A 26,912-nucleotide genomic window follows, 5' to 3' on the forward strand; every position below is an offset into this window, starting at 1 on the left:
AGCAGAATCCCACACTATTGCCAGGACTTCTAAAGAAAGTTGTTCAACTCCTGACTCATGTATGAAATCAATCACTGTGGGAACTGTGAAGTTTAAACTTATATTGTTAAGCAGTCAACTGTCTCCCTCTCCAGATCAATATTCACTGAAAATATACCACTGGGATTTTTTTCATGAAGATATTATTTAGGTAGTCACCTACCTTGTTCTGTTTTCTCAAAGTAAAATAAAGTAAAATAAAGTAAAATAAAGTAAAATAAAGTAAAATAAAGTAAAATAAAGTAAAATAAAGTAAAATAAAGTAAAATAAAGTAAAATAAAGTAAAATAAAGTAAAATAAAGTAAAATAAAGTAAAATAAAATGCATCTTATTACATATGAAGTATGAAAGGAAGGAAGGAAGAAATTATATTATTTAAATACTTTGATTCGCATCAACACTTATTAACCTCCTTAGTTCATAAATGATTTCTAATGGATGGCTAAAAGTACATGTCACCACTGATACTGGTATTTAATATACTACTTTTGGATGTTTAATCTTGAACCTCTAAGACACTAGTCCTACTTCACTACAGCTCCATTTGTCTCTAACTGATGCTACAAAATATCAAGTTAGAGTAGAAAATCACAAACTTAGTTTAATAGCAGTTAAGTCTGTGCTTCCTTCTCCAATTAGAGATATCACAGATCCTGTAAAATGAAAAGCTAAATCTTTAGGGTTTGAACCTGTCCCTGTTGCTGCTGCAAACAATCAGTGTCTAAGTATTCGAATCAAACGTAGGCTTCTCTAACAGTCAGGCACATAGTGATGACCAAGGCCAGCAGGCTAGCCAGTGTTACACAGTTCAATGGCATTACACAAATTGCGTAATTATAGCCCTTTGAAAAACAGTGTTTGGCAGCAGTTAGAAGTACTTTGACCTTTGGAAGCAGCAAGTTTTAACAGTAACAAAAATAGCAGCAAATACAATTCTGAGGACCAACAAACCTGTAAAGGGGTATTGTGGCTACAGTGTTAGCCAGATTTCATCTTAAATATTTGGTATGTTTCCTGAAGACTTTGCTTACTAGAGATAATAAAAATATTGTAAATCAGCATTCAGTCTCTTCTTTAACTGTGAAATTTTGGCCTTTGCTATTTCAGGGAAAAAAAATATCTTGAAAATGTGAACCCAAAATGCTCAAAAAAACAAAGACAACCAAAAATATCCTCAAAGTCTTTTTATGATTTTCAAACCAGTCTGGTTGATTCTACAGACCTTGCTCGTGATTGGCATCACTGAATTAAATGTTATTGAATCAGAGACTTTTATTATTGAAACTTTCACATGTGTTGTCTGAATATTGTAAGTGACAAAAAGCAATGAAGTGGAAAAGTCAACTGACGCAATATAGTCCACAGTTTTGGTCTTATGTAATAGCTATAGAATTCTTAAGGCAGACAGACTAACAAAAGAATAAACGTTACAGCCGGTAGCTATCAGTAAAGCTACCAGTCTTACTGAGTAAGGAACATTACAGTTAGACTGAGGGGATAGGACAAGGAGGGAATCTCTTCCATTACTACCAATGACAGAAGTTATGCTTTGTAGGTTCTTTCATTAAATGGTTAAATCCTGTTTCATGTTGACTTTTCTTTCCCCTCTACTATTCTTTCTGGAGGGTGGTTCCAGAACCCCACTTCTCTAGTGATTTTAAACTTTCTTCTAACTCCAAGACTCAGTTTACATAAACACCGTTTATTATCTCTATTTCTTCTTGTACCAGTTTTATCTTTATGTACAGATTTAGACTATGGATTTCCACACCAGAATTCATCAATATTCATTTTAGTTGTTCAATATATATACATATACTCTTCATTACTCAGTTAAAATGCCTGGCAATTCAGGACTTCTCAGAAAGCTTGGAGTAAAATCTTGGATAAAATTAAGTAAATGGTAAAATCTCACCAATTCCATGAAGTTAGAATCTCACCATACTTTTCCAATCAAGACCACTAGACAGATACTAGGATAATAACTAAATAAGTAAACAAATAACAGATATGTAAAACAAAACAGAAAAAATACGGGTGGTTTCCCTCTTTCTTCCTGTCTCTCAACTGTCTCTCCTTATCACTGACTGAAACACAGGTAGGATATGAGATCCAAAAAAGAAACCATGGAACAAAAACCAATATATACTCTCCTTTTCTACAGCAATCTTAAGGCTGTTGACTTCTTCCAACAACTCTGCGACTTTTGTTCCAAAGAAAAGAAAAATCAATTGTTATTTTATTTAAGTATTTTACCAAACATACTAAACAATTTTCAACTATATGTGTAGCTATTTTATCTCTAAAGACAAGTTAATACCTACAAAGCAAGGACATTTAAAGTTAAAAGTCCCATTCTATCTTTTCCTAGCTAGTATGCTAAAGCTAATAGGTATGATGAATTTCTCTACTGTATTAGAGCTGGAATATCAGGAAAGCTGCAGTTAATGTTGCTTAAAGCTCTCCTGTCCTCAGTCATGCTTAACTTTTTACAAAACATTGCAAAATACATTGTTCTAATATTTTCAAAATTTAGTTTCACATTAAGAATGATTTCCTCTGTTGCTGAAAATTTGGGAAGGAAAGCAATATTCAAAAAGACATAAAAAAACCTTTAAATATAACTGAATTTTTATTTTATTTTGAACTGAGAAAAACTAATCCAACTCTTTTGGTACATTCCGAGTTGGCATCAGCTCCTTAAAAGTATCTTGCACGTAGAGAAAAATTCTCTAATATCTCAATGGAAAAGGCATCTAAGCAATTAATCTATGAAGAACAATGACTCTATCTTTATCTGACTGCTAGGACAAAAAGCGAATTCTCTGGCAGCCAGAAAAAATGACGGGATTATTCACAAAGGAACTAAAATACTGTTTTTCCCTCTAAATGAGTCTGTCAGTATAAAACAATACAGTAGAGCTAAATATGATCAAGGAAGCTTTTCTAAAAGAAAAGATTGCAGATGTCTTACTATTCTTTCCCAAATGCAGAACTATAAATCGACAGTAGATCTATTATGTCAATTTCTACATGATAGTGGAAAACTCACTGAAATGGTATATCAGGTAGCATACACTATTTCAAATTTTTGACTTATAAATAAATAAGCAAACATATAAACATCAGCTGGCCAACAACCCTCTTCCTCTGACCCAGTTGAGTCCTGAAGACCTAAAGCAAGTAGTGCAAATAATATCACTGAAATTACATACTAGACTATGATCAGACCTAAATTCTAATATTAAACACAGAAATGTAAATTTCTGTTGAATTGATCCATATTTTCCTTTAGATAATAAAAGTGCTTGAAAACATATAGCTAATTATTCTTGAGGGCTCAAGGCTCTTACCCAGAGAAATGATTAAAATGTCATTCTCATTTTTATCTTCTTGTAGATTGTCTATTGGACAATAGACATATAGCAAGCTTATTCTTCTCAAACATATTTTCTAATTACTTTTTTATAAAAATGCTTAACTATCTGTTCTCTTCATCAAGGGCAACAAATTGATGTTTAGAGCTTCGTTTGTTTAGGAAGGAAAGGCAGCCTCTAAAATCATCTGAGTAAGGAATCAAAATAATAGTCAGAAGCATTAAGTTCTTACAGAGAATATTTCTGGCATATTTTATAAGTTAAGTAATATGTTTTACACTCATTTAAACAGGCTTAGGCCTGATTTCATTATGGCTGAAGGCAATAGTGCCTTAATGTCAATGGAGAAATGCTGCATTCTTTATATCCCTAGCTAAAGATTTAAAACATGAGAAATCCAAATAAGCAAAAAATATGTTAGTGTCTTGTGCTAAGGGAAACACATATTTAATAATGCGCGGGACATTACAGTGACAGGGCAACAATTGTACTACAATAAAAATGGAGTTCTGCTCTCAGCTTTGTTCAGAAATACAGGTGTCTAGTGTGATCTGAGATGATCTATGGTACCCAGAGGCTGGCAGGTATGTCACTGAACTTACAGGAGGCCCATGTTTTTCTGGAACATTATCTAGAGGTAAAGCAAGATAGTTCACAGGGCCTAAGAGAGCACGAGGTACCAGGGCAGGTGTTGCTGAATCCCACCATGGCAGAGGAAAGGGATTCAACTTCAAATTGCAACATCTGAATGCCAGCATTTACCTGTGGGAGTCCCACATGTGTAGGTGTCTCAGCACCCTCCACAGTCACTTAAAATCTGGATCAGGATTCAGCTACCTAAACATAAATGTCTAGTACTCTCTGAGATGACTTAGGGCACACCACCTGGCATCCAGTTTTTAACCTAAAAAGGTCTAGACCTGCCAGGGCCTCATGTTATTTCTGCCAGCCTTGTGCAGACGTCTCAGCCCTTGGGCCACTTTACATGGCACTAGATAGCTACACATAAGCAAACGAATGACAATCCTGGTCAGTATTAATAGCAGAGTCCATAAAAAGATTCAGGTCACTCTGATATAGACATTTACTGGTTGGTCAGCTGAATTACTCTCGCTGAGATTGTTATTAATATAAAGGGAATTACTCTCTCTGAGATTGTTATTAATATAAAGAGAACATATACCTACAGCACATTTGATCACCTAAATTTAAGTACTGTACTCTCAAACTTAATTCCATTCCTCATCTCGCCCAGAGAGCAATTCTGCAGCTTGCACACTGGCTGGGAAATATAATTCATCCAAATAATCCTGCACAAAGCTCATAAGGATGTATATCAGCAAACAAATTCACCCTTCCCACATAAAACATCTTGAGATCCTTGTCTGTCAAGTGTTACATAATTTGCAAAGCATGAACATTATGATAGCTCACATGTGCCAGTGTCATGAACATCTAAGTTTCTGCATTTTTGGTTGCTACTACTAACGATGTAATGTGCGAAACTCCAAAATAAGATTTTTTTTAACAGAGCGTAATATTTAGATATTCATAAAACTCCTACTAATATCCAATTTTACTCATTGGGTAGTAGCATTTAAATACCACAAGCATAATGCTTACAGAAAATCATCATAAACTAATCAAGCCCTCCCAAGACAGTGTCAGCTATCTATATATACCTGTATATATTTTAAATCTGGCAGTGTTATTCCATTTTATCAGCACTAAAAATTTCAAATGAAACAAAAATTTAAATGAGTTTTCATTTCTCTCTGCCCCTCCTTTCATTTTATAAAGTCAAAGAAATACATTGAATTGCATCAGTACATGCCATCTATGGTCATATACAGCTGCTATCACCTTGGACTGCAGAACAGGTATCCCTTTACATCAGAAATTGCCAAACCAGAGTCAACATCAAACTATTGTTTCCAGTAACCGAAGGAAAAGTCTATTGGAAAGGACTCTTCAAGTGTAGTTTTCCCTTCTGTACATTTACCATAGTTTTTTCAAGTCCAATTTTGAAAGTCCCACTGTGGACTTTTAAATCTTGGCTTGAAAAAACACCAGCAAATATACAGTAGTAAACAATCCTGCACTAGCAGAGAAATAGGCTCTACTACTTAGTAAGCCTTTCCCATCTCTATTATCTATGATTCTGTCATTCAATAATGACTGATGATTTTCCTTGACTTCAGACAATGATCTGTAGGAAGACAAGCTGAGGAAAAAAAAAAAAAGGATGAAAATAAGATAAGAAAAAAAGAAGCAAGGAAAAGAACAGTAAAAAGAAGGAAAGTGGAAGGAAGGTCATAAGGTGAACTCAAGGTACAGGAACCCTGAAGGACAAGATTCAGTTTCCAACTCTATCATACTTATCATGTCAGCATAGCGAGCCTCTTACTTTCTCTGTGCCTCATTTCCCCACTACTAATTTTTTTTCACATCCAAGGCTACATAAGCAGTATGTATGACTATGTCTTAATGATAAAAACATTAATACCTGGAGCACTGAAAGGCCAATCTTCTATTGCATTTCATAAAAATCCACAAATATTCAATATTCAAATATGCTTGTGAAGCAATTCCCTTATTTAATAGCACATTTGTCTAAAAATAGATAAAACAGTCTTTAATTTTGCATTATGTAACATCTGCAGTCTGACCCGAATTCCATTACATTTGTTAAGATACTTACATTTATTTAAATACGCATTACATTTTAATAACTACGTTTTGAAGCAGACTATTTGTTTTCATACATGGGCAACACATACATAATCTTGCTCTTTCAGAATGAAAGTTTGAGAATGAGACATTATGTACGTTCAGTCATCTTATGACATTCCTCACGTAACCCTACTGACAACATTCTCTATCAAATTTTGGTACTAATCTTAAAATAAAACAAAAAACAAGAAAGAAAAAACAGGGTTTGGAGCATTGTTACAGACATGTTCGCCTTTTATGCTGTGGCAGTTGTCTTTTGAGCATACTCACTACTTGAATTATTACACAGATGACTAAACTGAAACTTTGTATTTATATTTTATGATATGCCACCACCAGTTTTTTATGAAAAAAGTAAAACTGTCCTGAGTTGAAAAAATGAAGAAGATGCACTCTTAGCTTTTTTTATATCACTTCTATTGTTCTTGACATGCCTTGGAAAAGGCAGCAAATGCTCTTTAGTTGTTCCAATTCACATCCATGGAAGCTAGATTAAAGACTGATAAACTACCTCGTCCAACATCAGTATGAGGAATCTTGACAGAACTGCTCACACAACCTAGACCTCTAGCCCCCCAGAACAGTGCCTCCATCACATACTTTCATTGCCTCCTTATTCCTACGTATGTGAAAATACATACAGCAATTAGAGAGATGATAAAGATCACTGATACAAAAGTAGACATTCCATGTAAGAGCAAGAAATGATGTAAGTATCAGAATCCAGCACTTCATAATCAGTAAGAAACTGAAAAATGTAACACAGTCCTGCTTTTTTGATATACATAAGAGGAGTAAGGAAAAAAGGTCTTGCTTGCCAAGACCAAAATCATGCTGTAGATTTAGCCATATAATACTATTACTGCTAGCAATAATAATAGATTTTATCAGGTGGAAGACAGATCATTTATTTTACTTGCAATTAAATACATTACTACCATTCTGTACAGCAGGTAAACCACTGCATGTAGACAAACACAATCTATCAGTTTCTGTGAGAAGACAGTGGCTGAAAGCCATTTGCTAGAAGAATGTCACACAACTAAACTCTAAGGTAAGAAAGAAAAATGACACGATCGTCACCTCCAGATCAGGATACTGTCCAAGAAAGAAGCAATTAAAATATCCATTGATATTTCATGGAAGTACATTCCCTCCTATTGAAAGAGATGCTTGTTTTTCTTGTTTGTTACCTTTTTTTTTTTTTAAGAAACTGACAATCTTCCCTCTGGCCTTCAACTGATAATTTTCTGAAAAAAGGAAGTCTCCCCCTTGCCAACCTGTATTTCACACTAGTAAGTGGAAATGTGATTATATGTCAGCAAAAAGGACCAGTGAAGCAAAATAGCTGTTTCTCTACAAGAAGATGAGAGAGAGGGGAGAAAAAAAAAAAAAAAAAGACCAGGTTTTCTGAGGTTAGCATTTCTTTTCAAATTATCTATACAAATTTTGAAAATGGTTCAATGTTTCACAATGTTAAAAGGTAAAAAAGCATAACACCAAATTCATTTATCACAGTCAAGTATGTCATATGAGTGGGAAAGGCGGACAAAAATCCATACAGATCCATCTTACAGTAGCTACTTTGTCACCAAAAAGCACAGCCTGATGCAAAGAGTACTGGTGAGTTAATCCAATCAGGAGTTCAAAGTGGAGGGCATCAGCCCCACAGGGACTGTATGAAGGCAAAGTCATCTGCAGACCAAGAGGTAGCAGGAGAGGCACACACCTACTTCCTCCCTGGCCCTAGAGTGACAGAAGTCCATTTAAGATGCAGCTGTAAGGAAGCTGTTCCTATACCCCGCCCAAAGTACAGAGACTTCAATTATGAATAATCCATAACAGAATTGGCCCATTCTACATTGCCGTTCCACAAAAGGGTCAATCATGATACATAAAGAATTAAAAAAAATTAAGCAAAATATTTTTCATCCACAGTCACAAAACAATAGTCAAATCATATGCTTATGAATATGTTTTCATGCAGTGTAATAAAGACTGCTATTGTTCTACAGAGAGAAAGCATCAAGTGACTTGAATATTCTACACAATTATTGTCACTCATTGCTTCAGCTGCACATCCCCTGTTGCAGCAATAATAATCCTTATATAGCTTTTTAACCCAGGTTTTGAAACCTCTTTCCAAATACTGGGTTCAGGCCTCAACATTTGAGATCAGGCTGCCTAACACTAAGCACTGAAATCAACGGGATACAAGTTTCCTCACACCTTGAAGCCTTGATCTTGAAATTAAAAGGAGATTTTAAGCATGACAAAAACATCTGAACAAGCCCCTAAGTCAATTATGTGCTCTAATATCTCAAAAGGTATGTCAGGACCATTATGATTGCTGCTAAAGTGCAGATACTTCTTAGCTAGCATAAACCAGCTGTTAATAAGAAACATTGTACCAACATTTTCAGTTAATAAGTAAAACTATGGAAATATTTTTTTTCTATTTCTGTAGTTTCTGTCAATTTTAATTCATCACAGAAATAAGTTGTTACCACTTAATTGTTCTTACTGTACAGCAAAGATGCTTATAATGAATGATGATAAGCAGGAACATGAATGAACAGTTGCCAGGCAACCAATAAATAAAGGTTCCAAATAGCACGACCTCTCTTGAAAAGATAAAACTCTAATCATAATTATTTTTCAAATCCATTCCTGTGCCAAGTAAAATCATGTTTGCAGCACTAATCCTCATCTTCCTCATACAAAATGAAACTAAATCTATCATTTGACATATCACAGATAACAAATTAAACAGACTCAACCTGCCCTTCAGATTATGCTCAATGGTGAGGATTAAGGACAGTGAACAGGTTAGACAATTAACTGCAATCCTAAACAGAGAGGTGACAAGCATCAAGCAATTTTAATGGGGGCATTAAAAAAGTTATATTAAGGTTCTTCAAAAAGCATCAACACAAAGTCCTCCAGCTTTTAACTCCACAAAATAATCATATGCTAAAGTAAAAGGATGAGACAGACTTTGAAACACTGAGAACAGATGCAGTTTAAAATGTTTTAAAAAATCTATATAATACTGCATTGTATCTTTATAAACTCTTACAACTCAGTCCTGCCAAGTGCATAAGCAGAGCTGAGGTGCCTAGAGCAAGCACTGACCTTTTAGATGGATTCAAATAAAACTGACAAAGAGCAGCATAAATCTTAAGCCAGTTAAAGAAGATAGTATATGCACTCTGAAGAAACAATGAATGGTTATGTATGTGTTTTACATTATTCTACTGTAGGCTTCTGAATAATGGAAGCGGGGAGAGCTTGGGTGTTCAGGGTTTTTAGTAGGCTAATAAATTGTACATTTATTTTATCAAGATCTGGTGTTAGCAATATATATTTTGGCAGGTTTGTCATGCACTAACTAAGGTGATTAAATAAACCTCTTTACTTAACCATTTTATTTTTTTCCTTCAGTAGAATTGAGAACCACTAATGGCTGTGATGCTTAAACACTAACCAATTAAAAATTTGCAATCAGAAAATAAGATGAACTCCACTTATAAACAAATCTCTCTTGCAACTAAGGTCTAACATGCTATGTAGATTGTGAGCAAATCTCTTAAGAGCAAAGACCATCTCTTCAATCTGTATTCGAACAACATACAGGGAACAGAATCCATAAGCTTTCCCGCAACATTAGTAACACAAAATAATTTCATATTTCACAGTAGGAAATTGATCTGCTGGAATTCTTGCAAACATGAATTATGGTTTGAATTATAGGAGAGAATGCAATACGCTACATAATAGTTTCAGCATATATTTCTTCATATCAATTGAAAGTCAGTTCACTGCATAGTAGGTATCCACCTTTTATAACAGAAGAGGAAAAAAGTGTTCCGCTGCCTATCAGCAAAAACTTTCTGATTAGTATTTTCCCTACGTAAATATATCTGTTCATCAGAAGCCTTTACAGTAGAGTTTCTTTTTATTTATATTTCCTCAGTAATCAAACAGGAAATATACCACATTCTATCTAGATTTTTACTGAATAATATTTCACCAACTGGCCACCTCCACCACCTGGTTCAAATAACCCCTCTCCATACTTCTAGTAATTTTAATTTGAACTTCTTGCTCTAACAAAAAAGCAATTTATTCAGTAGATATACTTCATCCAAGAACAAGAGTGAGAACTTAAATAACTGAGAATAATGCACATTGATTGCATCTAAAAACAATACAAAAGTCCCTATAGATTCCTTTTAGGACACATGGCTTAATTTTGCATCTTTTTTTTTTAATCAAAAACACCAAACACCTTAACTGCTTCTCCATATTTATTTTCAAGCTTGGATTTTAATAAGTTATTAAAATATTGTGTTGTGCTTGCAAACCTAATAACTAAACCTACTAGTTGAAAAAAGTGTAAAGGTGATAATACAAGAATTTTTCCCTAATGAATGTTTATTCTTTTTTAGTTACAAGCTGAATAATTAAACTTGTACATTTTTAAGCTTAGAAAGACCTAAAGCCTATGGAAGAAAAGGTTATGCATTACTATTCAGCAGGAGCTGGCAGCTAATTGTAAAGTTTATTACCAATGAAAACAATGGGGTTCTCAGCCACTTATTACCATGGAGAAAATTGACAGTATACCTCTGAAGTTTTGATTCCACTGTATTTTGTTCCACAATATGCAATTTAACTGTCACACATCTGAAAATGGGAGGAGAGAAAAGACTGTATTGTTTTAAAGAGGTGCTCACGCTAAAGTAAGATTCATTTTAAAATCTCCCCGAGGGAATCAAGACTATATATGTAGCATTAGAAGAAAGAATATAGAGCATAACCATCTGCTTTTGAAAAGAGACGATGAAGCATGCTTTGTCTCTAGTGTTTCCCACATCATGGATGCAGTTAAACCGGGTGTGAACCTACAAACACTTCTTTGCTCAACAATCTTTACTCAGACACCCAGCTGGATACAGTTACTCATGGAAGTAAAAATATGCATTATTAGATCTGAGATGAATCTTATTCTACATTCTGCTGATATTGTCTTCTGACCAAGGGATTTTGCTTCAATGACCTTTTTTTCCCCTTAACAAGATGGTGATATTGTTTTTTCTTCATAATATTTAATATACATATTTAATATTTAAAAATAAGCAAAATATATACAATTCATTATTTAAATATATAAACTAATTAATAACATTAGAACAACAACTCACAGGATAATACCAGCTCAAACAGTGCAAAATTATTGGTTTTAGGAAAACATAAAAATAAATATATAATCTATACGAGTGATGCTTCTGAAAGACCATACATAGACATTCCCAATAAAACCCAAAGGAGTTATCCTTGAGTAACACAAGAAATTATTACTACAGTGAGGAAAAAAAGAAATGTAGTTGCCTCAGAATATCACCATCCTATATCAATTTTTGGTAACAAAAGATCTTGTGTCTGCTTGTTTCAATTTTACATTTTAAATATTCTTTTTAGTAACTATTATTCCATTCACTACTTCAAAGATGGACATTGATATGTCCCTATTCTGCCGTTAGTAGGCAATAATAGGAAAACTCTACACTGACAGACATTCTTCTGTTGGTGCAATTACTTATTGATATTACAGTTTTGGACCAATAATTTAGCACTGAGAATAGGGTGCCAACAGTGTAACCCTTAGTTTTTCTCATGATGTCAAAAACAGTTACGAAGTGCTCACCAAAATGCCACTGGTAGCCAGTAAGCTCTGAAAATTAATGCTAAAATCCTCCTGCAAGTAAGAGCATGTGAACCAAACTTCATCACGATTACTTAAACTATCAGTTTACAGCCATCTCTTGTGCAGCTTTATCACAGAGCTCTCATTGACTCAGTAAGTGTGGGCCCCCAGAGTCCAGTACTACCTGATCTGAATCATACTCAGCTATGTCTATTACAGAAAACACTGCATGAATGAAGAAATTTCAGAATTTACAACTCAGCTATCACTGGAAGCTTTAGGACCTCATCCATGCAGATGTTTGGCTAAAAGAAGTTTTACAGAAGGACAATAAAATTACAAAGAAAGAAGAATAGTAACGTTCGTAACGGCTTGTAAGCTTTGTGTTTTTCTTTGAAAAGACAGCATTTTATTTAATATCTTTGAACTACATATCTCTTAAGAATTTGTCTGGCTCACAGCCTAACAAACCTGCACTGAAACAAACAAACAAACAAACAAACAAGAAAGCCAACACTGTTACACAATTTTTGCTCATTGCCCAGGAATTTGGTTTAAAAGAGACAGAATTACAAGAGGAAATAAATGATCTCCAAATTTATAACATTCAACAAGTATTATCTATACATTATTCAGGGAGAAAAAAAATAAAAAATTCTGCTTTTTAACCATACTAAGCATTTGTTCAGTGACATTTCATTCAACTAAATGTATGCTGCTTCTTTCCTGAACCCTACTTTGCCTGTTTATTCCTATTGTCATGAGAAATAAATTTCTCATAAATTTTCACAATTTACTATCAAGTACAACTGTCCTATGCACCTGTGCTGACACACAGATTTGTACGGCACAATACATAAATGCTGTTGCCAAGTCCACTGCCTCAGATTTCCCATGTTTTTTAGCCTTTGCTGTTTCCAACAAAAGAGAGTTGAATTTTCAGTGCTATCCAAACAACGTAAACACAAGAATGGCTGTTCTGGGTCAAATCTCAGGTCTATCTAGCCCAAGACTCTGTCACTGACAGTGGTCAAAAGCAGCAGCCTAGGGAAAAGTCCCAATTAGGGCAACTCTTGAAGATAAAAGTAGTTTCCTGGAACACCCTTCTAACTCCCAGCAATTTGTGGCTCAAAGACTTAGATATGAAAAGAAACTGGGGGAGCCAGCATGTGACATACTGTTTCAGAAGGGCAGGGAGGAAGAACAGGAGATGGTATATTCAAGAGGAAAAAAATATGTACCCTCATCACACAGGCACCACTTCATTCTACCAACCAATGTTTCTTACTCCCAGTATTATCTTTTGCCCTCAAAATGTGCTGTTGTCCATATGGAAGAGGTGGCAAAAAACTACAGTGTTTCTCTTCTTTCCTCATAAAACCTCCTTCTGACTGGAGCTGGCCTCCTGTTCATATTCCACTTGACTAAACCAATCCTTTTCTCCTCCCACACTAGCTCCATCTGCCGCCCGTCTCTCCAGCAGAGCCAGATGCCAGCAAAGCAGACTACTGTGGGAGGAGAAAGTTCTGTTTCTGGAATTTCTTCCCTATACCCTGCAGGGGGCCAGCCTGCAAAGCCTGGAGAGGATACAGAGAGCAACTTCCTCTCTTTCACACTGCTTTCCTCTGCTCATCAATAAAAGAAGGCAGCTAAGGACATGAGTGAAGGAAGGATAAAAATTTCCGTGTGCGCTCTGAAATTTGTTACTTTAATATTTATATACTAAGTCTCACGATTAGAAACCAGACTCCAGCAAGCTATACACTGCATGAACGTGTTAGAAGACAGGAGTCTTCTGCCCCAAAGAGCTTACAATCAAACAGAAGGGGAGATATACATGTGTGATAAGGAAAGAACAAGAGTCTCTCAAGAGTAGAGGCCAGAGAAAAAAAAAGATGAAGGTTAATGATGAGGAAAGGAGACCTTAATGATGGGGTAAAACGACCATACTTTCTGGAGAGATGCAAGTCACAGAGAGAACTGGGGGTGTGTGGTGTTATACCAAGGAGAGGATCGCATGTGGCGAGGGAAACTGCTGGTAGAAAGGGAGAGCCTAGAATCAAAGTGAACACAGGGAAAGAAAAGTGATTTTTTTATGTCTGAAGAGATTTTGCGTGAGGCAGAGGGAGAGGAAGCACAGGCAGGGGCTTGAGACAAAAAGGGAGACAGTCTAAGGACAGAGGAGTATCTGTGGGAGTAGCATTGCCATAGAAAGGAGCAAGAATGAGTGTCACTGAGTGAGAACAAGAGCTCACGAGGGGAAAGAAGCAAGTGTGACTATGTGTGAGACAGAGAAAAAGGCACAGACTTCATTTCTATCAGAGAAAGAGTTATGAGAACAGAAGACAAGAAAGAGAAGAAACAAGAGTCAGTGAGGGCGGTGTATAGGTGCAGCAGAAAGTTTGGAGTCAGGCTGACAGGACAGAAGGAAGTGTAGAAACAAAGACCTAACAGAAAAATGAAATTCTAACATGTATAGAAAGTTGAAAGAGCCTATATAAATTAAGAGAGACACTCAACAAGAAAGATGAAGGACTTGAACAGACAAGGAAAGAGACAGGGAAATGCAGAATACTGAAATCAGATTAAAGGAAATCACACTGAAACAGATGAAGGAAAAGGGCTTGCAGCAGAAAGAATGGAGTGACAGGAGGGGAAAAAGGGAGTGAAGAATACATGCAGAAGAGAGAAAGTCAGTAAAAGAACGTTGCTCAATGAAAGCCATTACGTAAAGCCCCAAACTGAAAAACTGGGAGTGTACCGAACAGTGACTAGAAATGAACGTTCACTGAATTCTTCTTGTAGCAGTAAATTCCTAGGGTTTGCCTTATCGAGGTAGTCCCATGTTCTGCCTCAGTTAGAAAAATTCTGTTTCCTGGTCCTCCGCACCCTCTAACTTTTGCACTGTAGTTGCACCTTTATGCCATTTGTTTCACTATTTCTAGTAGCACCTCCTTCTGCTACGTTTAAACGGGGGGGAAAAAAGACCTTATTTTGTCCAATATTTTGCCACAAAGAAACGTGTCAAAGTCCCCAGCTTCCCCTCTCCTGGCCCTTCAACACTCTTTCATTCATTCTTCCACCAAACAGGGGTGGGGGGACGACGGCAGCACGGCAGCATCCGAAGCGCGAGGCAGCGCGGAGGCCGGGGAGGGCTGGGGCGGGCCGGGGACCCCGCGGCGGCGGGCGGAGGGGCGGCGCGGGACGCGCCTCGCCGCTCGGCACCGCGCTTTGTGCCGCCGCCGCCGCCGGGATCTCCGCCCGAAACGCATCCATCAAGCCCCGGAGCCCGGCGAGGGCAGAGCTACCGGTGGCGCGAGGGGAAGCCGGCACAGACGGATGCGCTGGCTGCTGGAAGACATGGCTGGCTATTTAATTTTATTGTATTTCGGGGAATTACGGAGGGAAGGGGGGGAAGGAAGAGGAGGAAGCACACACACGCTCGCACACGCACACGGCTGAGCTTACCTCCACATTGAAATACTGCTCCGCTCTGCACACTGTAGCACATAAAATCCAAAGGAAGGTTTGCAAGAAAAACACCCTGGACTGAGACACGAAATCCAACCGGCTTCCAGTGCTGAATGCGAGTACGATCATAGTGAACTGTGCCTCAACGGATGGAAGATCTCTCTTTTTCTCTCTCTCTTTTCCTTAAACAAATACACAAACAAACCGGCCCCCTCCCCGTGTCGGTGAAGAGCCGGCAGCGCAGGTTCACCCACAGCAGGGGGGGAGGAGGAGGAGGAGGAGGAACAGCCACTTCACAGCACCGCCGGCAGCAGCAGCGGGGTCAGCTCTCGCTCATCCTCACCGCCAGTCCCGTCAGGAGGGAATGTGGCGTCCGAGTGCAGCCGCAGCTCCTGCGCGGCTCCTCTCTGCCCAGCAGCGGCAGCCGCCTCTCCGCGGCGCCCTCCTTCTCCTTCTCCTCCTCCTCCTCCTCCTCCTCCTTCCCCTCCTCCTCCTCCTCTTCCCGCTGCCGCCGCCTCCTCCCCCTCCGCCTCCTCGCGGGGAAGGACGGCCTGGCCACCCGGCTGCTCCGCGCCGCGCCCGGCTTCCCTTCGCCTCGCCGCTCCGCGCCCCCCGCCGCTCCCCCCACTCCAGAATGTTCAGCCGAAATCTACATAGCCCCACCCGCCGCCGGCCCCTCGCCCGCACCTTAAAGCGACGGGCGGGGTCGCCTACCGGCCCCGCCGCGCCGCCCCTCGCCCGCACCGCGCGGCGGCCGCCCGCAGCCCGGCCTCCTGCCGCCGCCGCGGGGGGCTGTGTGCGGGCTCGCGCGAACGCAGCGAGGCGGCCGCACGAACCAAGCGCCACGCCGGCCGAGAGGCGGAGGACAGACACCCCCGGCCCCCGCACCACAAATGCCCCGCGGCTTTCCCCGCCCCCCCCCCCGTGCGCGGCGGGACGGGGCGGGCTACGCGCGCACGCGGCCGCGCCGGCAGCCGGTTGTGGCGCGGGGGGGCGCAAGCGCCGTTGGGGGGCGGGGTGGCAGGGGCGGGCGCGCGCGCTGCCTTCCGACCGTTGAACGTCTCCCCGGCCGGGCCGGCAGAGCGGCCCGGTGTCCTCCTGCCCACCCCGCTCCGCCCGCCGGCGAGCCGCGGCCCGGAGCGGCCCAGCCCACGTGCGGCCGGGCTGCGGCTCGGCGCTGGCCTGGGGGAGCTTCGGCTGCCGCCACGCTCGCTGGCTGTGCCGCCGCGCGGCGCTCCCTCGCCCGCGGGCGCTTAGGCCGTGCCAAGGCATGAGCAGAGTCCCCAGTGCTGATTAAACTGGTCGGGCAGTGGCCCAGGCGGATGGGTGCAGCTGTTCGAAATGCTGTTGGGGAATGATCGTCACATAGTCGTGAGGGTGTCCCAGAGTGATTCGTTCTTTCAGTGACTCAGAAGAAAATATAAAATCACTGTTGATAAAGTTCGCAGAAGATAAAGTAATGATAGTGTAGTTATCAATGATATAAACAAGTCAGTTATTTGAAAAAAAATGAGTATTAGGTTGATTGAAGATCTAATACAAATATATGGTCATATATTTTTGAGAAAAAAAATTAAGCAAATACGGCATAGACAACTGTATTCTGGATGTTGTGATGTTCAAAATGCCTTGGGATTAGTGCAGATAACAACTCTTGCAGTGATTTTATGCTTAACAGGGCATTTATGCAACTCTTTGATACGTTAACAGGATTATCAAGTCAAAGGAAGGTTGCATGGTCCATAACATTAATGAGACAAGCTGTCGAAGTCATGCATCTTGTTCAGACATGTACTGCAAAAAAAATTACAGAAAAATAGGAGCAATTCAGAAGATTCCAAGATTTGAAAAAAAATATCTTATTTTTACCTCTTTGATTCTCAAAAAAAGATGCAAAGGGATTTGATCATGATACAGAATTACGCAGAAGTAAAGACACCTATGATAGGCAAAGCCTCTTTACTCAGATAGATGAGGTCAGTGGCTAGAATTAAAGCACATTCAGATTACATGCATAAAATGTTGATAACACCTAACAATTGGAGCAGAATGTCGGAATGTGGTAGGTTCTCCATCATTCAGTATCTTAAAAGTAAGCTCTGAAGAAGTTATGTTCTGCCTCACCAAAAATAATGGCATTTAAGCTGAATTCCTTGTGTGAGGTACTGTTTTTCATGTTAACTATTTAAAGGCATTTTCTGTTCTTCAAATCATTAGTGACATGGATGATGGAATCAGCAGTAACCTAGAAGGATCTGTGGGCACTTTGGAGGACGGTATCAAAAGTCAAAATTATATTAACACATTGGAGAAACAGCCTGAAAACGGAAAGAAAAAATTTAATACTGAAAAAATGCAAATTATATTTAGGAAGAAAAAAAGTAAAAGCAAAACAATACTGTTAAAAGAACAGCATTCCAGAAAATAATCTGGGGGCTGTAATGGACTATAAAGTAAATATGAGTCAGCAGCATGCTACAGTTAAAAAAAAAAGTCATTATGCAATGTGTTAAAAGGTGTGCAGTACATCTGACAGGACAGATGAATTTTATACTAGGGTTTGATGAAGCCAACTGTTTGGTCTAAAACTAGAGAGAGTACAGAAGAAAATAACAAAATAGTAAAACATTTAGAATGTAAGACATGCAGAAAAGTTGAAAGAACAGAGTTTGTTTAGTCTGAGAAGAGAGCAGATAAATGGTGTCTCTATAAGGAAAGTGTTACTGTAGAAAGGACACAAATATTTCATTCTTTCTGGGTTCTGCATGAAGGAAAAAATAAATTATTCAGAAAGTTCACATTTAATGTTAGAAAAAACTTTCTAAAATATGAAGGTAGTGGCATTTGGAAAAAGCCATCTAGTGGGAGGGTGGAGTCTCCTTCGTGCAGAGGTTTGATAAACAGTATTATAGCTATACTCTATCCATCCTCTGTGCAGTGGATTGGGTTATGTGATCTAATAAACTTGGTTCTAATATTTTAGTAATTTCTTTCCTTTTACTAATGTATTTATTAACCACTATAACTGGTGTCAAAGCAATACTTTCTTTATATAGTCCTTTTTGTTTCTCCCCTTCTCTTAAAGGACTCTCCTTGTTTTCCCTCCCAGTGAGCACTAGCTCTATTTTTGCTCGTTTATTTTGTACAGTATGTCATTAGTGCAATACCTGGAAATGGAAATGGAAATAGATATGTCTCTGTAATGGGATTTCATTTATCTCCCATGTCAGAACTGCTGTATTTATTATAAAGGCATGAGGCCATGAATACAGCTACCTCCTTCCTCTACACTATATCCGTTACAAGAAGAAAGAGGAAAAGCACCAGTAGGGTTAGAACAGTAGGATAGACCTGTGGGGAACAAAAGCACCTGAATATTTGTATGTGTGTGTGGCAAAGAGAGAGAGGCAACACAGATAAAGAAAGAGACTGGTAGGGAATGAGTGTAGCAATGTATGACTATGAGTGCCAAGGGAAGAGACAAGGCATATGAAGGGCAAAGAAGATCTTTGAAGTGAAAAATGTATTTCAAGTGTGAGGGAAGAAATGCCAGCAATGATGGGAAAGGGTCTTCAATATTTATGAGTAATCTGTGGGCAGGAATATGTAGGAGTAGGGTCAGAGCCTCATGGGATATGTGAGAAAGAAGAGAGAAATATCCATACAAAGGGCTGTTTGTAGGTATCTGTCTTTGGGAGTATGAGACAGAGTAAAGAAAAGACAGAAAAGATAGCAACAGAGGTGAAATAGGCTACATACCTCTTACAGGTAGAAATCTACATACCTCTTTTATGGAATGAAGAAAAATCCAGGTGGAAAGAGAGCTATTGGTTGAAATACATGAATGATTCAAGACCTATACTTTTTAATTCTCTTGCAGATTTCCATCTTTAACTATATCAAATACCTATATGTTTTCTTCCATTCCTTCCTATAGCAGTTACTAGGAATAATTAATAAACTGAGCAGTGAGCAGGTTTATAGGAAAGCAAAACTGAAAGTCTAACACAGGCGTCTGTTCCTAGTTTGCAATATGATTTCCCTGTCTCAGAGAGCTATTTAGAGGGTAACATCTCCTTTAGGAGACAGTTCTGAGGCCTTTAGTTACTTTGGTCTTCATGGTGACAAGGTCCATTTCAGCAGCTGGAACAGGTATCCCCTGATTTCTTGAACGTAAGAGAAATGACCAAAGAAAGTAGAGAAATAGGGTTAGAAAATCCAATGCTGTAGCTGAAGACCAAAGGAAGTACATTTCAGAGAAAGAAGATAGCGGATAAAAAATATCATGGTGCACACAACATTATTAAAATCTCTTTTTTCAATAATAACATTTTCATAAGAACATTTTTAATAACATAAGTTGGTATGGAGTTAATAGTGAACAACAGATCTGAAAAGTCCACTGAAACAGCCAAGTTCCTGTCTAACTTCATATCAAACTTTACTTTCTCTACTTTATGACAGTTTTCATGCTGGTGTTTTCCCTCCCACTCGTGATGCATTCTCTCCATGCTTTTTGATACTTGGCTTCAGGTGCATCAGCAATTTCCCAACATGTGTGTCTCCAACTAAAGGGTTTCCTACACCCAAAGCCTTACAAATAAATGGTCCAGCTGTCTTCTGGATTGTGTTGGTGGTTACTTACTGAGTTTACAGTAATGTCAGAATGGCAGTTCAGTGGTTGTTGTAAATTCTTAACAGTTCGTGTTGAACATTATCTCCTTCATTATTATGAGGTGCCTTGTGTATGAGATTGATATTGTTAAAAGCTAACAAAAGGATACAGTACACAAAACAAATAACAGACATGAGGAGAAAGAAGCAAGGAGTTCTGAGAGAATATTCTGGCATAGCAGAACAGCTTCAAAAGCAACCAAAATGTCCAAAGTATTCTTGGGAATATTAAAACATTTGGTCAAGAAAGAAGCAAATAGGCATTTTTCATAAATATTTTGTTATATAAATATTAGAAGGTTTCATTCCTGGGTGGCTTCTATAAAAGGCCTCCAAAATCCTGTATTAAGTTGGTTCTAAACTGGAAGGTAATTATCCCAGCTTTTGTGTTGCTCTAACCTGGCTGGAAGTTCTATAGCAGCATTGGTTAAAATAGATCTTTTAAAAATTAATAGATTAATAAAATAAACAAAAAATGTAATTGTACTTAGAACCTCTGCCATTTATTATATTGCTCACAGACATGAATTTTATACTGTCTATTTTCAGGTTTCAGTGCATTATTCACTACAATTTTTTAGTATGTTTACAGCACAACTTAATGTTGGAAAAGTTATCTAGGGAAAGGAGAGTCTCAGCAATTGGTGTTCGAGAGAAGTAGTTCTGTATTTGTCACTTGAAGAGTAAACCTAAGATTGTGGAATGTCCTGTATGAGTGGGATATGTCTGACAAAATGAGTAACAAATAGGCAAAAATGTTAGCATTTAAACACCATTGGTGGGTTTCAGAGCTAATTACCAGTGCCATTAGTGAAAGTATTGCATCTCTTAGAGCTATTCTGCAGACTAAGGAGAACAGCAATGCATCAGATTATGCCTGGCATATACTTTCAAGGGTATCTATCATCACAGCATAGGGTTTTTTTTTCCTTTGTTTGCTTTTGCATGAAATTAAAGATTAGGTTCTAAAAAAATAGTTCTGCTCTTTGGCAGCCCAAGAAGTGGAGTCACTTCCCTCAGAAACATAGGATATGTATAACTCCTTAAGATCATCTTAGTTTATAGCATTCAAATATGATATTTTGGATCAATAAGAGCTGTTTAAAGAGAAAAGACTGCATGGTGTGCTTGTAAAGAGAGAGCAGGATGAACAATAGAAAATGTATTTTGAGAGGGTCCACTTGAAAGAATATCTGAAGAAGCCAGTCTGCAAGAAACAGAGTTCATCCAAGGTTAAGCTTATATATTACTCTGTTCTGCAATATAGATATACCCAAAGTGACAGATACCTCTCAGATAAAAACAGGTATTCAAGTGAGAGAGGAAAAATCGCACACAGAGGATTCAGTTTCTCTATGTCTAGACTCCTTCAATTACAGCCCATTTGTTTTCCCCTTTTATTGGCAAACTTTACTTCCACGGTAGGGTAATCTTAGCATCCTTTTTCTCTAATTGGCTAATTTTTTGTCATTTGAGAAATAATGATCAGGTCAAATAAGACTATAAAATAATGCATATTCTCATGAGACTAGCATTAAGGTTTCATTTACAATCTCAGCTTTGTAACTTGTATGCTAATACGGTCTAATAAGCAACATTAACAATTTAAGAAATACTTTTTTTTTTAAATGTGGGAATATAGGAGTGTGGGTGTGCTGTTTCCAACCCACTTATCCCAAAGTGAAAAAGGTGGTGAAGATGAAGGGAAGGAAAGACTCAGAAATGAATTCTGAGCATAGTAGGGCAGACATGTTTACTAGGGCTGCACTATTTGAAAATGCATTGCACACAGGATCCGGTTATGCCATAAGAGATTATTTTACCTATCCATTGAGGAATATAAATTTGGACCTGACTCCATTTTCTTTTGTCCAGGCTCCTCTCATTAAGCAATATTCAGTTCTTCTGTTTTTAATACAGTTTACTTCTCAATTAGAGCAATATTAACACTCACTCTTACTGGTGGCTTTTAATTTATATTTGTCCTGGACAGAGGGGATAGGCATGAGTTTAAAGTAATTGAGCTTAAACTGAATTTTATGTTGTTAAATTTTTCGGCATCCAGTTGTTTCCTGACCACCTGGCTGTTCTTTGCTATTTCAGTGGCAGTCATGTCCTTCATTTCATCTTAGCAACAGGAATTTCAAGATACCATGTTGTAAGGTAAAGATGTTGGTGTAGATGTGGTTGTTGGCGGGAGGAGGAGGAAATTTCTTAGTATCTGGTGTCCAATCTTAATTTTATTAGGAACATTCCTTCCAAAAAGGGGCTAGATGAATTGTTTACAGTGTCCCTCAAGTGTCCTGCCACAATATTGCAGTAGAATTTTGGAAGGGAAGGATCATGCAAAGAGATATGTTTCAAATCTGTCTGTATATATGATTGTATTGTAGGTGTTAGTAGCATAGATCTTCAAAAATAGATTTAAGTTCATTATCTTTCTGGTGCTGTCTAAGGCATTTATTAGCCTTTGAAAAATCTGTTTATACATGGCTACTGGTAAAGGTGAAGTTGGCAGGCTAACAGGAGTTAGATAAGTAGTCTAGTTTCATATGTGTATTCTGGGAGGAATAGAGGGAAAGTAGATAGATTATGGAATGATCTTTTATAGGTTCAGGTTGGTGTGACCTGTATAATTTAGGAGCAGCAAAGTCACAAGAAAACTACTGAAGTTGTTTCCAACACCCCACAGGCAAATTTTTGCTCTGTACAATGTGTGAGCCCAAACACAATCATAGCTCTTTTAATGTTTTAAACTACTTTTCTTAAAGTAAACCAATAGATTTATATATTTTGAATTATGTATTTTTTAATTTCCTTACTCTAAGACACACATTTTCAGATCTTTCCTCTATCTTCCTTTGGGATTTTTCTCTTCTTCTCAATTTTATTTTCTTCCAACTTCCGTCTTGCAAGACACCTCATAAAATCACAGGAACGAACTGTACAGTATTTCCATATCATTAAGGGGCTCCCAGCAGAGATCCCAAGCATATGTTCTTACTCATGCATAAGTGAAGAAGAGGCAGAATTATGCTTAGACCTTTAGCTTAAGAGAGGCTTCCAAACAGCACTAACACTTTCAGGTTGAGATTTCCAGGCCACCTAACAGATTTGAACACCTCATTCTTATTAATTTTTGTGGAAACTGGACAAACCTGTCCCACAGGCATATTTGAAAATATCAGGCTAATACTTCATCTATTTCACTGTCCTGTGGTGGAAAAGGATGAACTAAAAATGGGAAAAGGGAAGAATAAAGAGAATTAGAAAGAGACTTCGTTATTAGTATACATAATTTTTAAAAGTGCATTTAGTACTGTTTATTTAGTTGCTTAGTCAACGCTTGAAGTTTATACAGGGTTTGCTTGAATTGGTAGATATTGCAGGTGCCCAACTTGTTAACTGCTCTGGAGCCTTTCTCACTCTTCATATAATTTTGTATGATTACCATTGTTACTGTGTCCAGCTGTTCACCCTGAAAAATCACCTTCTCCGTGTAATGGGCTTTAAGAGATGAAGGGCCTTTAGTAGACTTCCTGGGCCATCAGCTCTCACTGTCTCAAAAGCTGCTGAAAACATTTGTACCCTTAGAAAGTTCCTCACATCTTGCAAAAATATGTTTCTTTGTTTGTCAGGGTGAGTAAAATTTTTGGAGGATAGAGGAGATAAGAATGGCATTGTTAGGAATAAGTGGTTATTTTGATTGTAACACATACAAAGGTTGCTATTCTGTGACAGAGAGAGAGGGAGGGAGAGAGAGACATCAGGGCCAAACTCCAGATGCTTTTAGTAAGAAGAGTATATTCTCTAGATTTTCATTATAACTGACCAGAAAGCTGCCAGAAGATAGGAGAGATGGAGACGGTTCTGAGAGAAAGGCTTCTTGCTCTCCCCAAGCCCATGCAGGTACTTAACTTTAAACACGATATTCATACACGTTCAGTATTTAACAAAATGTGTGTGATACATATACACAATATGCTTACAAGAGCATATATAAACATAAGGACTAACAGAGAGATAATTGAGATAAAAGTTCAGGCAAAAGAAATTTTCCCAGTAGTCATCTGAGAACGTTATGTTTTACTTAATCTCACTATTCAGTCTGGAACACTAAACCTATAAGTTTACCATTTTTTATTTACCAAATAGGTGAGCTTGTCTAAACTTTAATTATCATTACACCTGTGAGACTAGAGTTCATAAAGGAATCTAGTTGGAAATGTCTTTATTTTTTATGCTGTTTGTGCTTCTTTTGTTATTTAAATGAGTGACGTAAGATACATATAACTGTAGTGTTTCTTTTAAAAGTGTTCTAACTCTAAGCTGTTTAGGTTTTTTTTTTTCTTAATTAGAAAATGTTGTTCTAAGCAAACCTTATCATGGAAACATTTGAAAAATAAGATTTCAGGGTTAAAAATTTAAATATCCACAGAGATAGAATTTATATTCAAACCACATAAATGATCAACAGTCAAATTAAAATAGCTAATTTTACATTTAGATGAGGAATTCAAATACATCTGTAAGTATATCTTCATACAGAAACATTCAGAGAACTTTAATAATCAAATGATTTATGAAACTATTGAGGCTCGTACAAAACTTGAAAATTTTCAGTAAGTGTTCTGCAAAGAACTTGTGAATTAAAAAATATTTTTGAAAAATAAACACTTTTGAACATTTATCTCAGGAATAAAGATGGAAGAAAAAATCAAATATTTTATAGTTAATAATCTATTCAGCTCTAAAAAGTGTAAAGCAGATAGCCACACTTTTGGCATTCAGGTGGATATTCAGATCAGTATGCTGTAGATCATGATAATTTCATTGTTTTCAGTGGAACTAGCAATTTTTACTACCTAAGAATCTGTCTCAGGAAATTTACTTTTGACCTAAGTAATTTCCTGTAGCACAGTACAACCAAATACTTTGCTAACACATGAGAGAACAGATTAATGCATATGTGATGAGACACTAATATAAATGTTGTTTTCATTTTTAATATAATACGAATTTCAGATAAATCCAAAGTCTGTGGAATTTAAATCTTAAGTCCTTCATGATTATTGCTGTATTCATAAGTGGTTCTGGTATATATTAAAGGGACTGTTTTATTATACCATTTTACAAATACTTAATTTTTTTTTTCTATTCATGCTATATAGTTCCTTGGATTCTTACTAACTTTTTCCCCTTTAAAGGGTAATGATTTAGGTAATGTGGTTTGCCAACACATGCCACATATTCTTAACATTTTTATCACTGAATATGGACTTTTTGAAGCCTCAGGAATTTCAGGTTATTCAATGGTACTTCATACAATGACATTTGGCATCATAGCATCACTGGCTTCTGTGATATCTCTATTCTCCTAACTTCCCATGGAATCAAAACAGTTCACATTTTGTATTTTCAAGCTTTGATGGTTCAGGTCCCAAATTTATGTAACCTTTTTGCTTTATATGTTTTAGCTGAATGCTCTGTTCCCCACCAAGGCATTTTGTTGCCATGGTGATAAAAATATTTCCATTCTACTTGGTACATTCACCAATCAGTTCAGTGTATTTTTTTCATGGAGGGCAATGGGGATTTAAGTCTGAAAATGTGGGATAGTGCGTGACTAGGTGATGAAAAAAGTTCCTGTCTTAATGTATAGTTTTTAGAAATCCAACTCTTTAACAGTATGCTATCATTTTAATTTTACATGGTCAAGATGAAATTACAGGAAGAGGCTGAAAAAATATTGTCCAAGTTCAGTTTTCAGTAGTTTTATATCAAACTGGAAAGAGGCTATTTTTCTGCAATTTACCCATTCAAGGAAACAGATTCTGTGAAGGCCTATTCCATATTTTCATTAATGACTTAATGAAATAAAGGGTGTGGCTATGCAATTTGCAGATGACACAGCATTCGTGGCATTTGCAAGTATCCTGGAGATCAGTGGATGTCAAAGAAAAGGTCCCAAACCTGATTAAATTTAATGATGATAAATGCAGGTACAATGCTTGGGAATGATGCCATATGGGCAAATACAAAATGAGGAAGAACAATGCAAGAAAGACTGGAGAAAAGTACAGATGTGCCATAATCTGAATACAAGGTAGTGGATGTTGCTGCAAAAAAGATAAGTATCATTCTAGGAATGGTTCATGGAAAACTGAAAGAGCTGGGTGATCATATTTCTTCCTTACTCAGTTTTGGTAAGGTCTCAGTATTTTAGGTGTGGGCACTATAACTTAAGAGAAAACAAAAAGAGATTCCTGAAGAGAGCAACAAAATGATCAGAGATTTAGAAACATCCAAAAGGTTTTGCTTTGGATTTGAAATTGGATTTGTTTAGCCTAGGAAAGAAAACACTGCAGAGGACATGGTAATGATTTCTGTGAAACTGTACAGCTATCATGAAAAAATATACGTTTTTCTTCCTGGTGACTATGAAATATATTTGACGTAATTTGAACCCACGAAATGTAGTTTAGACTTTTTTTTTAATGCTGTAATAATATGTAAACACTGGAAGAGGATACTTAGGGAGGCCATGAAAATCCTCTCACTTCAAATTTCAAAAATAAGGATGTTTCTGAATAGTTCTGCCTCAAAGCAGAATGAATTGACCAAATGACCCATTGAAGTCTCTTTCACCTTCACATTTCTATAATTTCACCTGTTTTAAAATAATTTATAGCCTAGCAATGCAATCAAAACTTTATAAAACATCAAATTCATCCTTGATTTGGATTTAACTATGTATAGAATTCCATAGGTAGTATTTTTTTGTTGTTGTTCCACTCCTTGAGGATGAGTATAGGACAGAGAAATATTTGCATTTATCCAGTCCGTACTTTAAATGTATGTACTAAAGATAAGTTTCTCTAATTTTATTGTTTTCTTTTTTGGCAGG

At 37.5% G+C, this 26,912-nt stretch overlaps 1 protein-coding gene across 2 annotated transcripts in view; it reads right to left on the reverse strand.

The window, feature by feature from the left end:
• Positions 1-15,784, reverse strand: part of MMP16 (matrix metallopeptidase 16) — a 202,164-nt gene extending 186,380 nt beyond the window's left edge. For both annotated transcript variants that reach the window (XM_067290264.1, XM_013956914.2), the window contains exon 1: positions 15,329-15,784. In XM_067290264.1, coding sequence (XP_067146365.1) covers positions 15,329-15,460 — 132 coding nt within the window. In that variant the 5' untranslated portion in view covers positions 15,461-15,784. The remainder of the gene's footprint in view (positions 1-15,328) is intronic.
• Positions 15,785-26,912: the final 11,128 nt, after the last annotated feature.

This window comes from Apteryx mantelli, chromosome 2 (genome assembly GCF_036417845.1).
Source record: "Apteryx mantelli isolate bAptMan1 chromosome 2, bAptMan1.hap1, whole genome shotgun sequence".
Classification (NCBI taxonomy): domain Eukaryota; kingdom Metazoa; phylum Chordata; class Aves; order Apterygiformes; family Apterygidae; genus Apteryx; species Apteryx mantelli.